The 13,586-nt window shown below is 57.1% G+C and overlaps 1 protein-coding gene across 7 annotated transcripts; it reads right to left on the reverse strand.

The window, feature by feature from the left end:
- Window positions 1–3,744: 3,744 nt before the first annotated feature.
- NRBP2 (nuclear receptor binding protein 2) lies at window positions 3,745–9,625 on the reverse strand. Of its 7 annotated transcripts, none has more exons than XM_021688521.2 (18): window positions 9,212–9,623; window positions 8,582–8,704; window positions 8,406–8,501; window positions 8,204–8,293; window positions 7,998–8,038; window positions 7,817–7,911; window positions 7,674–7,697; window positions 7,519–7,602; window positions 7,388–7,443; window positions 7,210–7,305; window positions 6,055–6,187; window positions 5,858–5,960; window positions 5,689–5,739; window positions 5,479–5,614; window positions 4,397–4,450; window positions 4,231–4,294; window positions 4,077–4,132; window positions 3,745–3,992 (listed from the first exon to the last, which is right to left on the reverse strand). In XM_021688521.2, the coding sequence occupies exons 1-18, from the start codon at window positions 9,332–9,334 to the stop codon at window positions 3,924–3,926; spliced, it is 1,494 nt and encodes a 497-aa protein (XP_021544196.1). In that variant the 5' UTR covers window positions 9,335–9,623; the 3' UTR covers window positions 3,745–3,923. The 7 variants fall into 7 exon arrangements, with proteins under 7 accessions (XP_021544196.1, XP_021544195.1, XP_021544198.1 ...); XM_021688520.2 differs by having other exon boundaries at window positions 8,406–8,507; window positions 9,212–9,622; XM_021688523.2 differs by lacking the exon at window positions 7,388–7,443 and having other exon boundaries at window positions 7,674–7,702; window positions 8,406–8,507; window positions 9,212–9,624.
- Window positions 9,626–13,586: the final 3,961 nt, after the last annotated feature.

Genomic DNA, 13,586 nt, shown 5'->3' on the forward strand with positions numbered 1-13,586 from the left:
AGACAAAAACGGAAAAGGGAAAGGGACTCAGAAGACAATAAAGCAAGAAGAAAAGCTAAAACCATATTCTCAGAGATATTAGAGAGGATGTTGCATCCAAAGTCAAAACAATATGTTGCACACCTGAAACTAATAAAACACTATATTTTAACTATCTGGAAGTAAGATAAAAACTTAAAAGACCAAAATCAAGAACAAGAGGCCATAAAGAAAGAACATTCAGCAAATGAGAAAGAGTGCTTACTAATTAAAAATAGAGGAAAATGAACAATTAATGGAGGGTTGAAAGATACAATTGAAATCTTCCAGAATGTATAAAACAAAACCTGATAAGTAGAGAAGAGAAAACATAATCAATCACACTGAGTAGTATTCTCTAGTGCTTAGAACTGGCCTGGTACCTCACCAGTCTCCATAACAGAGGGGGACTGATGAAGTGGTGAATGGGCTGGGACTTGCCACCACCACTGCAGGGGGTAGGGGCACAAGCACCACTTTCTGGTAGCAGCTTCCCCTATGAAATTTTGACAGTGATATATAAGGGATTCAGAGTGCTTGTGTGCTGGGCACTGTTCTCATTACCTTACAAACGTTACCTGTGTGATCTTTACAACAATTCCATGGAGTGGGTACTGTTATTATCCCATTTTTACAGACGAGGAAGTAGGGGCACAATATCACACAGCAGGAAGCAGCAGGATGGCCCAGAGCCTATGCCCTTAACTACTGCATATTGTGCCTCTCAAAAGATAATTCCAACATCTAAATAATAAAAGTTCCACGAAATAAGGAGAGGGGAAAATAAGCAAAAACAAACAAACAAAAAAAACCCCCACAGAAACAAAAAACAAAACAAACAAAAAATGCCCCACACAAAGAAAATTTCCTAGAACTGAAGGGTTGGGATCTCTGGACAATAGATGAAAGAGAAGTTTTTAATCCAGAAACATCATTTCCAAAGGGAGGGAGGGAGAGAGGAAGAGGAAGAGAGAGGGAGGGAAATCACAAAGGGTTAGAATTCAGAAAGGCATGGGAAGTCTTGGGACTAGAAGAAAATCACATGATACCCTCAAAATCCTGGGAAGAAATAGTTTTCAACTTAAGCAAACTTTTGTGCCTAGCTACACTAACAAGCAGATGTAAGAGTAGACTAAGGACAAATAGGCAGACTTCATAACTTCCCATGCACCCTCTCTCAGGAAACTTGGAGGATGTTCTTCCTCAAACAAAGGGTGAATGAAGGAAGGGGAAAGCGAGGGATCGAGTAAAAGGAGAAAGGAGGTGCTCCAGGATGCTGGTGAAGGAGGAACTCGTGCTGACAGCTGGGCCACAGGCCCAAAAATAAGCAGCTTGGGGCAGAGAGCTGTTATAGTGGGGGCTCTGGGAAAGATGAAACTGAGCAGCCAATTGTGCAATGAATCTCAAGTATTGAGAGGTTCACACTTCTGCAGGAGAATCTAAGAATGAATTAATACATGTATAGAAAACTAAGCAAACAAAAAAGAAAGGCAATTATTAACTCCAGGCAAAACAAAAAGTTGTGCAAGAAAGTAAATAAAACTCTAGGACACCTTGTTCTCTGCTAAGACCTGCAGTAATGAAGCTGTAATAATACACACCACACTGGGATGATGCTGGGTCAGGAAACTGAGGCCAGTGACCCGCCCACCCCCCCTTCTCCAAGGACACCAGCAGGGGACACCTTATGCAGAAAAACCAATAAAAAGCAGTAAAAGCATGTGTGGTTTGTGAAAGATGGATTTTACATGCCTGAAGAAATAGCTAAGGGTTAAATCTGGGAAGGATCAAGAGCTGGAGACTGCATTGATCATTTATTGTTGGCTTTAAAAAAACCCATTCCACTTTTTAAATGATATGTATATAACTTTGAAAAGATAAAAGTTAAAATGAAAACCTCAACATAAGCATGATTAAATGAAGCAATGATTGTATTGATACTTTTGAGTTCAGTTTAATCATGGGTACAATCTATTATGCATTTGACACTCAAATTGTTTAAGATAGCATCAGGATTTCCAACTAGACTTGTATGTTATTGCAGATTTGTTATTTTAAGTTGAAAGAGTAATTTTGTAGAGTATTGGGATGTTTAAGACAACTTGAGATTCATTATGTTTGTACATTTAATTTATTTGATACACCTTGGTAGTTTTGTTTTGGCTTTTGGTTAGGGTAATGTAGTAGGTGGAAAAATGATACCCTCTCTCCAGGATGTCCATGCCCTAACCCCCAGAACCTGTGAATGTTACTTTATATGGCAAAAGGGATTTTGTAGATATGATTAAGGAACTTGCGATGGATTATTCAGGTGGACCCAACCTAATTACATGAAGCTTTCCTGGCTGCAGAAAACCACAAATGGTTCATGAGAAAGACTCTACCGGCTGTTGTTGGCTTTGAAGATAGAGGATGAGTACATGAGCCAAAGAATGGCGGTGCCTGTAGAAGCCAAAAATGACCTTCAGTTTATAGCAGGCAAGAAGATGGGGATCTTGGCCCTACTGTTGCAAGGAAATTAATTCTTGGCCAGTGCCCTTGCCCATGCCATGCCTGACACCTGCAGGCCAACAACCTGAAGGAGTAGAATATGGAAACCTAGGAAATAGTTCTAGGCTCACCTAGAACCTCCAGAAAGGAATGCAGCCTTGCTAACACCTTGAGTTTAGTCTGGTGAGACATGTACCAGATTTTTGACCTGCAGAACTACAATAAATTTGTGGTGTTTTAAGCCACTAAGTTTGTGGTAAATTCTTATAGCAACAAGAGAAGTAACACAGTGGTGAGCTTTCCTGGTTTGACAATAGAAATACTTCAAAAGAAACCTGAATGCACTAAGTTTATACATGCAATTTAAAATGCTGAAGAACGTTTAACTCAATTTGAAGATGGAGGGGAGGTGGTCCAGGAGAAAAGAGGCTAGGGCAATGAGGGGTGGGAGGGAGTTGAGTGGGAGAGACAGGGAGTCAGGGGCTGATATCCTCAGGACTTGGGAGGCAGCTGCCACAGGAGGGGGTGAGTGACGTTACATGGGGGGTGGTGAATTTGAGAGGAGGCACATCGAGGAGCAAGGAGGATGCCTAAACCCAACCCCTCCAGGCCCAGGAATGGAGGAGAGAAAATAGCCCTATGGAGAGGGCTGCAGGGGCCAGAACAGTCTGCAGAGGGGGTGGCAGGTCCCTGTCCCAGAGCAGTGGAAAGTCAGCAAAGGGCTCCAAGATGGGTCTGCACTGGGCAGAGGCTGGAGGGCTGTGCAGGAGCCGTGTCAGGCTGGGGACTCTTGAAGTGTCTCTGCCATCTGCTTCTCCTGCCACGTCGTGGCCCTGCCTAGTGCCCAGCATCGTGCCTGATGCTTGCAGGTATGGTACCACTGGCTTAATGCGGGGGTTCCCGGTGTGGGTCTGTGGTTCCAACAGGGTCTGGAGGATTTCCCTGGGCAGGCATCTGTCCAGGACTGATCCCCCACCCCCACACTCTGGCTCCCTGCAGGGCAGCCTCCCCCATGCTGAAGGCTCAATCACTGACCAGATATCTTGGGGTGAGGGAGAACTCTTAGCCAGGAAATGGACGATATGGGAAGGGACTACGAGTTGTGGAAGCTGGCTAGGTGGGGGAATCCTGATCCTAAGGACATGTGGGGCCTAACTACTCCCCTGACCCCCAACCCAGGCTCCTTCACCCCCTGATGGGCCCCAAACCCACCCACCCCCCCCCCCCCACCCCCCACCCCACTCCAGGGCCTCCTTGAAAGCTGTGGAAGGCAGAAGTTCCTCACTAGCAGGCATTTGGTCATCAGCCCCAAGCATGTAAGCAGAGGTCAGCCCCTGGTCCCCTGAGCCCTGGACCAATGCTGAGCTTCCCCATGTGGGTGGCCAGGGCTGGTCCCTGGGGGCTGGGGTGCGAGGTCACGGCTGAGCTCCGAGGTACTTGAGGAAGGTGCTTTCCAGGAAGGCAGCCAGCTTGGTCCGGTCATCCTGCAGGGTGGGAGGGAGGCATGGGGTGACAGGGGCGCAGACTCTGCTGTCCCCCTCGCAGCTCGGCTAGGTCAGCCCACACACCTCGTGAACAAAGCCATAGTGTACCAGCTCGGTGGCAAGGTCCTGGGCACTGTCGGCTGCAGCAGGAGCACGGGCAGGGGCAGGACAGAGATGTGAGGCCACCGCCTGGGCCCACACCTGCACCCGTCCCTGCCTGGGTCCCCGCCTGGCCTACTTGGGAGCAGGTCATAAGTGAGCTGCCGGTGCAGCCGGTCCTCCAGCACCAGAAGCAGAGTAAGCTGTGGAGGCAGGGGGGCGTGGTTGGCTCCCAGAGTCCCCCAGCCCCCCCACTGCTTCCCCTCCCTTGCTCCTCTGTGGGCCCCAACCCCTGCCCTGCTCACATGCCAGCGGGCCTTGTCCTCACTCCTCTCCAGGTTGCACTGCATCTGGATCACCTGGAGATAGGGATTGACCAAGGTCACCCACACAGGCTGGACCTCAGCAGCTGAGCAGTAAGAGCAGAGGCCGCCTCAGGGGGCAGAAGGAACGGTAAGGACTGGAAATGGGGGTAAGTCTCTAAGGAGAGCCTAAGAAGCACATTCACTACCAGCAGCCTGGCAAGTTAAGGAAAACTTCCAGAAGAGTAGACACTGAGTCTGGGCACTGAAGGATAAACAGAGTTCTCACAGGTGGGGAGAAGACCTGAACAAGGAGAGAGCTGTGAGAAGTGGTGGAAGGGAGGGGTCAGCGGGAAAAGGGGCACAGGCATGGGACGCCAGCAGCGCCAGGTCTCAGAACACCTGGGGGGCAGCTGAGGACCTCCACCATCCCTGTGAGCACCTTTAGCTGTTAGGACATGAATCCTGGCTGCACCGTGGAGGGAAGCCAGGAGGAAGGAGGCTAGGTTGGGGGCTGGTTCACCATCCAGGTAGGAAAGGGGGGTGGCCTAGATCGGGGTGGAGACCACAGAGACATACCCAAGCCCAAAGCCAGAGCCTCTGGAACCCAGTAGGCATGGACGTGGAAAGGGACAGAGGGGCTGAGGCTGATCAGGGCAGGCCCCTGGCCAGGAGGGAGCCTTACAGGAGGAGAGACTGGGGGAAACACAATGTCTGGGAGGCCGTGGAGGAGACACCAGGACACGAACGTCAGGGAATCAGCCAAGGGTGGGAGATCAGAGAGGCCTGGGGCAGACGAGATTCTCCAATGAAGGCTGCTTGGAGCACAGCACGATGAGGGCAGGGCTGAGGGTCAGGCAGCAAGGGATGGGGGAGGGGTCTGCAGGGGGCAAGGAGCCTCTGAAAAGGGGGTATCTTAGCTTGTCCTACCATCTCCTATGCCCCCATCAGGGTCAGCCAGGACCTGTTTCTGGCAGCCTGGAGGAGTGCTGGGCTGGGGGGCACTCAAAGCCCCTGGCAAGAGACCCCTCTGGGCTACGGACAGGCCTGCAGATGGGCCCGGTGCAGCAGGAGCAGGGGCTCACCTTTCTGGTCTCCGAGTCAAAAGGTTCTGGCGTCGGGGTCTTGGCCTTCTGGGCCTCCTCAGGGGGTGGGGCCAGCACACGGGGCAGCCCCAGGGGCCGAGCCGCCGCAAAGTTCATCAGCGGGTAGATCCCATTCCTGAGGATACACTGGGGTGGCTAGGGGCTCAGGCCTGGCAGCCACCGGTTCCCCAAACTCACGGCAGCTCTCACCTGACATCCTCCAGGAATTTGTCGAGCTCCAAGCAGGCGACCTCCGAGTACCTGGCACAGGTGTGAGAAGCACGTGAGGGGGGCCAGCCGGCCCGGCCCACCAGTGGGGCAGGACTGGGTGGGGGCTGGCCATGTGGAGAGGAGAGGCCTCTGGGCAGCCCTCACTCACCGCCACTGCAGCGGGGGCCGGGGCGGCCGGGGGATCTCTGCCAGGACTGCGTGCAGGTCCACTGCCTTGGTTTTTTCCTCCACCACATTCTCGGGCATGAGGTCTGCAGGCCGCAGGAGCACTCAGGGTCCTGAAGGGGGCCCTTTCACACCCCACCCCCAGGCCCTTGGCCCGCCCCCAGACCACGGGCCTCTCACATTGGTGCTGGATGAAGCAGTGAGCTGCCAGGAGCTTCAGCGAGTGCACTTCGAAGAGTACGCGGTGGAAGAGGAGGTTGTGGGCAGAGGGCCGATGGCTGGGGTCCCGGGCCAGGCAGGAGAGGATGAACTCCTGGGGGCGTGGAGAGGAGAGGCCGAAGTGGGTGCAGTGTGAGAAGAGGAGGCCCCTGAAGTCCCCAGACCCCTAGGGTCCAGTCCTTACGGGAGTCTTCTTGCAGGAACGGGCGTAGGGAGAGGTATACTGTTAGCAGCCAAGCTGGGACCTGATTCTACAAGTAGGACAATTAGGCCCTGGGCCCAGAACTTGCCATTCTCTACTTCCTGTAACCCTCACAGAAATCGTAGGGGATCACTGTCGTCATCCGCAGTTCACAGATGAAGCCTGCACTGTGGAGGGACGACTGAAGCCCCCGCCCTGCGGTCCCGGCAGGGGGAGGAGGGGTGCTGGGCAGAGGGCCAGCAGATCAGCCCAGGCTCCTGGAGGTCCGTGTAGCCCAACATAAACCCGCCTACCCACAGATCGCTCCTATTTTGGTTGCCTCAGCTCAGGCCCAGCTCCGGAGATGACCTGATGGTCCATACCCCGCCCCACATACATGTCCTCTGCTGCCCCTCACGTCTATTCTGGCTTCACTTCCCACCAGCCCCATCCAGTCCCCATCACTTCTGACCCTGATCCCCAGAGGCCACGTGATCAAGCCAGACAGCCTAGAGAGACTGTGGGCACAGCCTCCATCCCACACTCCCATTGCCTCCTCCCCACCACGCTCCCGACACAAGCTGGGGCCACACCGCCTCTAGCTGGCTTCCTGGAGCTTAAAGGCAGGGACGTGGAGTGGAACACTGCCTCTCCAAACCTCTTTCTCGTCTCCAAAACAAGCGTTAACGCTAGTGCTCACAGATGGAGTACCTCTCTGGCCTCTCCTTCCTTAGAAAGACACTTAGGGCCTGCAGGCCTGAAACCCAACATGCACCACGGGTAAGGCCCTCCTTGTGGGTAGGCCTTGGTGCAGTGGGGCTGGCACACCCCTCCACGGCACTGAGCCGCTGCGCCTCCGGGCCCATCTCTGCACCACACTGGCCCTACCTGGGACTCCTGAGAGCCAGCCGGGAGGGGCAAGGCCAGCTGCTTACCCGCATGTTGGGGTCGCTCAGTGAGTGCCTGGCACGAGTTATGGCCTCTTCTGTGACCCGGGTGTCCCCATTGGCTTGGATCTCCAGCACAGCCATCTAGGAGGCAGGGCCAGGTCAGGCATGGAGAAGAGATGCAGGGTGAGCCAGCTGGGAGGCCATGAGGCCATTGGGCTAGTACCTCCAGGGCACACATGCCAAAGGAGAAGATGTCCACGGCAGTGCCATCAGCAACCTCTAAAAGGGGGAGAGCAAGTCAGGCTGGAGAGGAAAGAGGCAGCAACAGCAGACGCTTCCGGACTCAGGACTCACCACCATACTCCGGCGGGAAAAAGTGCAGGTTCCGTAGCTCCTCACGCTCGGCACGGATCGGGCTTCGGAGATCGTCCGGGAGTGCTGGGGAGAGGGCAGAGGATGAGCAGCCTGGACGTGTCCGCGCCCTCCACCCGCCTGGAGTCCCCACGCACCATTGGAGAAGATGCGGTGCCACACTGCGCTGGCCACCACGGGGAGAGAGGAGGCGTCAGTGTGATGGGGCGCTGGGTGTCCTCCGCCCACGGTTTCCGGCAGCCCCCCCCGCCCCGCAAGCCCCCTCCAACCCTGCCAGCACCAGAGCCAATCTTGATGAGGCCATTGTGCTGTATGAAGATGGTATCACTGGTCAGGTTCCCGTGGATGATGGGGGGGCTGCAGGCGTGTAGAAAGCTGCAGGGGGGAAGGAGAGTAGGTGTGGTCAGGTCAGGGGGCACGGCGGGCACAGGGGCGCGGCAAGGGCAAGCCCAGGCCCTCACCTGAGCGCAGACAGGATCTGCGTGCACCAGCGCTTCCAGGCCTGGTGGTGGACAGACTCCATCGGACCGGTGTGGAGAGGCGGCTGGGCCTGTGGTGCCCACCCTACACCCCCACCTCGCATCCCTGACCCGGCCCCAGCCCAGTCCTGTTCCCAGAGCTGCCCCTCACCCACATCCCCAATGCGGCCCCAGCCCACTCCCCATACCCGCGCGTTCATGGCCTTGTGGTTTTTCTTGGTCTTTTTGAGGAATTGCTTGAGGCTGCCCGATGACACGTACTCTGTGATGAAGATGACCTGCGGGGCGGACGGGCTCCGCCAACTACAGGTGGGTCCCTGCCACCACCCCCACCCCCACCCCAGCTGTGGCCACGTCCCACCCTGTGGTGTGCCTGTGCCCATGGCTCACCCGCGCCCGGGCTTCTGAGGCATCCAGCCAGTATTTGTGCAGCTTGACAATGTTGGGGTGGTCTACCAGCACCAGCTGCTCAAACATGGTCTGGATCTTCTCCTGGGAAGGGGGGTGCGGTCACGGGGTGGTGGTGGGGGTGGGGCGCGGTCGCTCAAGGGGTGGGCAGGCCTCACCTCATGGGCCGCGAAGGCCTTCCTATCCCCGAAGTGCAACTCATTCCACACCACCTCCACCCCCTCCTCTGTGTCCATGGCCAGGAAGGTGCTCTGGACCCCTGGCATGTTCCCCTGGTTCACCTGGCAGTGGGGGTAGGGGATATGAGTGTGCTGATACGTGTCAGGAGACACAGTGGGGACTTGGTCTCTACGCACATCCTTGGAGGGGAGAGCTAGCATGGGATGCTGGCCCTGACCCCCTCTGGGGGCCTGGAGGAGGGTGGGCCTCTACTAGCCAAGTAGTGGTATCCAAGGGCTGGGCTGAGGGGCTTTGGAGCAGGTTTCAGGGGATTCAGGATGGTCTTCATGGGACTAGCAGCTGGTCTGGTCGCAGAGGCATGGGGAGGTGATCCTGGGAGGAGACTGGACCCTAGGGAACTGGGGGTCCCTCAGCAGGGCGTGGGGACCAGGCCAAAGGGGTCCAAGGGCCGGCCAATTAGGGGGGCTGCCTGCGCGAGGCCGCGGAGAGATTTTTGGCCTCCTGGCTTGCCCATGGCGCCGCGTGGCCTCCTCCGCCCCTCCGCCAGAGGTGGGCGGCGACCACCCTCTCCGTCCCCCCCTCCCCCCCCCCCGCCCGGCCGTGCCCACCTGCTCTCGCCGCTTCTGCCAGCGGCCGCACGGGCTCTCCTCCAGGATGTCGCTCTCGTCCTCGCTCTCATCCTCCCGCTCCCGCTCCCGGCCCCGCCTCGGCGCCGGCTCCGGGGCCGCCATGGCTCAGCCGGCCCAGGCCGCCGCCCTCCGTCGTATCCGCGGCCCCACGCCGCCGCCGCCGCCTGCCCTGGCCCCGCGCCCAGACGTCCAGGCGGGAGCGGAGCCGCCGGCCGCCGCCTCGAGCCCCCACCCTGCTCCTGGAATTGGGAGGCGAGGGCGCGCGGCCGGCCGGGGAGGTAGAACCCGCCCGCCCCTCCGAAGCCGCCGCTTCGGGCCAAAGCCCTAATGGAGAATCCCGGCGGAGGGCAGACCCCGTGCCGCGCCCAGCCCGGGCCCCGCCCATTGCCTGGCAAAGCCACGCCCTGTCCCGCCCAACGACGAGGGCCCCGCCCACCCCGCCTACGGCCACGCCCCACCCGAGGGCTCGCCCGGGCAGAACCCCCACTCGCGAGCCCCATCCCTTATGAGTCCCCCTCCCTGCCTGAAGCCCTGCCTGTCCCTGACTAAGGCCCCGCCCCACGGAGTCCGCCCCGGTCGGGGCCCCTCCTGTCCCGTCTAGGGCCCGCCCCCGGAGGTCCTGCTGGGAGCCAGGCGCCCCGCTCCCGCGGGAAGCCTCCGCTGTCGGCTGCAGGGAGAGCAGTCCCCGCCACCAGCCTGACTCCAGCGAACCGACCTCAGGGCTTTCGGCGCCGGCCTGGACCCGGGTACGTCGGATCCTCCCTGGACGCTCTGCGACCTGCGTGGGACCGGGTCAGGGGCTCCGGGAAAGGTCCCTGCCCAGCTCTTGGAGCTGCAGGTTCTTCCTGCACCGCCTCCCCACCACACTCATGCTACGCAAACCCCGAACCCAGCCCCAGACCCCGTTCAGTCTCCAGGCTTCCTTCGGTCTGGGGGAAGGCCTGGGGTGGAGCATCCCCTCCCCCAAGGAACACGTGGGACGGTCACTGAAGTGATAATAGCAGGCTGACCCAGTGACTTTAATTCATGATCACAAACCTCCCACTGCTCGCAGCTCTGTTCTTTCTATTCTTTTGCACGCGTTTACTGTCCCACACTCCGAAATGCCAATTTCTTCCCTTTCCGGTGACACAGAGGAGGCCAAAGCAGGGAACCCTACCCTACTCACATGCAGCCCCTTTCTCTTCAGGAGGCCCCTCATCACACCCTCTGGCCATGTCAACCAGAGACACACTCTAGAATTCTTGCTTAAAATCTCCCTTTACCCCAGGGCGCCTGGGTGGCTCAGTTGGTTAAGCGACTGCCTTCGGCTCAGGTCATGATCCTGGAGTCCCGGGATCGAGTCCCGGGATCGAGTCCCGCATCAGGCTCCCTGCTCGGCAGGGAGTCTGCTTCTCCCTCTGACCCTTCTCCCTCTCATGCTCTCTGTCTCTCATTCTCTCTCTCTCAAAAAAAAAAAAAAATCTCCCTTTACCCCACAACCCCCACTGCCTTCCCATGATCTCACCCTCTCACACTTGCTCATTTCCTCCCCCATCCTTCATTGTCTCTTTCTAGGGAGAAAAGTGGTACACACACGTGCCTTCTCTCAAACTCGAACCCCAGCGCTGAACTCCTACTCCATCTCTGTTCAGTGGTCTTCAGCCCCACTGCTGTATCAGAGTCAACAAGGACACCTCTCTTTTCCCCAGATGTTGCCATGGATGGCATCTGACCCCTTCCACCATCCCCACTGCTGTCGTCCCTGTATGACCCACGTTGCTCACCAGGGCCACTGCAGCAGTCTGCTCCCTGTGTCCCGGCTGCCACCTAGCAGCAGGAGGCACAACTGAAATGTCTCTCAGCTGCTGACAACTCTTCTCTGTAGTGAACAGGGAGACCAGGAAGGACGAGCCCCATGTCCCAACAAGACACCCTTTAATTAAGGACTGAAGTTCTAGGATCTTCCAGGGGTCATGCTCCAAGACCTGTTGCCCTACATGTGTGACATGTTTTTTTTATTGTTTACTTTCATATCTCTACATTTAAAACATCTGAACACTCAATCTGAAAAGAAGAAACCTTTGTTTATAAACATGAATATTTCTCTGTAAATTATGAAGGATATGGCTCTAAAACATGCCAGTCACACCCCTGTGAGGGGACATATGTAATAGACTGCTCTAAGACAGATTCAGACCCTCACTGACCACAGAGTGGGAAGCACGGGCGCCAAGAGGGACCCCAAAGAGCCGCAGACCACTGACTGATAGGAAATCAGTTAGTCCACAAGCAGAAGCATATCTTTCAAATGTATGAGAGTACATTCAATAAAAAAAGAAAACAACAATCAGATGTACACTATTCAGTGGAATATGCCAAAAAAACCCACAAAAAACAAAGGAAAAACTTCTTAGCACTAACTGCAACAAAGTTTACCAGAAAAGGTCACCTAATATCCATCACTGAGATACACAAAGACTAAAATTTGACAAGTAAAAATTGCTGGAGATTTACATATGAATATCATGAGAGCAAAGACTCATTTTACCACAACATGGGAAACATGAAGACGTTAGAAGGAAAATGGAAATTATTGGTTTATCTCCAGAAATATATATACATATAACAAGGAGGATAGATTACGAAAATCCTCGGACTTTTCGAGATTGCTGAAATACAGCAATATGTTTTTAGAAAACGAAGCAACAACACCAAGAAAGATCAATCTGATCAAATAACGGAAAGAAATAAGAGTCCAGTCTCTGGGTCGACAGTAGCTCTCTGGAGAAGCTCCACGTAGGTGAGGTTCTCGTGCGTGTTGGGGTCGAAGAAGCCCTTGGTGTCGTCGCTCGGGTCCGCCAGGACGCGGCTCATCTCCTCGTCGAAGTAGCCACGCCGGTAGGCCACGTCCACGGGCAGCCGGTGGCTGTGCACGGGGTCGATGATGCCGCCCGTGGCGATCTGGGCCTCCAGCAGGCGGATGCCGTGGTCGCGGACGATGAGGTCCTTCTTCAGGGCCTGGAAGAGGGAGATCTGCTCCCCGGTGTAGGGGTCCGTGTAGCCGGTGACGGCGCGCTCGGCCGACAGCAGCTTCTCCTGGATCTCGCCGCCCACCACGCCCGCGGCCACCGCCTCCGCCACGGACAGCCTCCGGTTGCGCACGGGGTCGATGACGAAGCCGGTGGCCGCCTGCGCCTCCAGGAGGATGAGTGCCGTGCCGGGCCTGAGAAGCCCCTTCCCGCGAGCCTCGTAGATACCAAGCCGCTCCTGGGAGCTGGTCAGCAGCACGCCCGCGATGCAGCCAGTGCCCTGCAGGTACCTCTGGACCGAGTTCAGCCTGCCCACTTCCTGGGCTGTGGTCTGTCCTCGCTTCAGCTGCTCGTACACGTCCTGGTCAATGATCTCTGCTTTCAACAGCTCATCTGGCGTCACGGGCCCCCTGAGCCCAGCAAAGGTGGTCCTGGCCGTGGCTGCAGCCTGCTCCAGTGTGGCCCTCAGCACCGCCGCCAGGTCCTCCAACGAGATGGCGCCTTCCTGGTGCCGCTGGGCCAGTGCCGCCCTCTGCTCTGCAGAGATGGGCTCGGAGAAGAGCAGCTCCCAGAGTGAGGCGGGCCGGCCCTGGAACTTGCCCACAGAGATGGTGGCCGTGGCCTCACTTAAGGCCTGCCGGGTGCTGTGGTCAATGAATGGGGGTCCTTGTGGCTCCCCTCCGAGGGCCCCGTCTGAGAGAGGAAGGAAGGCCAGCCCTGTCTCTGGGTCGGTGACACAGCGGGCCATCAGCTGCCCATAGCCAAGGCTCCCCTGTGTGTTGGGGTCTGAGAAGCCAGTGGCCCGGGAGACACACTGCCACGTCTCTTCGTCCAGGCATCCGAGGCGCAGGGCGGCCTCCAGCGGCAGCCGGAGCCTGCGGGCTGGACACACTGGCCCACCTGTGGCCAGCTGGGCATCCAGGAGTCGCAGCGCCAGAGGCCTGTCCACCAGCTCCTTCTTCATGGCCTGGAAGAGGGAGACTCGCCCTCTGCTGAAGGGGTCATCGTACCCCGTCACCGCCTGCTCGGCCACCAGCAGCTGCCTGTGGAGCTCCGGGCCGAGCAGGCCTGACCTGACGGCCTCATCCACCCTTCGGCGCCGGCCGGTGGCTGGATCCACCAGCGTGCAGGTGGCGGCCTGAGCCTCCAGGAGCGGGAGTGCCGTGCCCATCGGGAGCAGGTGCTCAGTGATGGCCTGGAAGAAGCTCTTCTTGTGGCCCGCGGGCAGCAGGACAACCCCCGCCACGCCGCCCGTGCCCTGCAGGTAGCGCTTCACGGCGGCCCATGTGCTCACATCTGACGCCACCAGCTTGCCCTCCTGAAGGCCCTGGGCAGTCTCCCCA

The sequence above is a fragment of the Neomonachus schauinslandi genome, chromosome 4, assembly GCF_002201575.2.
Source record: "Neomonachus schauinslandi chromosome 4, ASM220157v2, whole genome shotgun sequence".
Classification (NCBI taxonomy): Eukaryota; Metazoa; Chordata; class Mammalia; order Carnivora; family Phocidae; genus Neomonachus; species Neomonachus schauinslandi.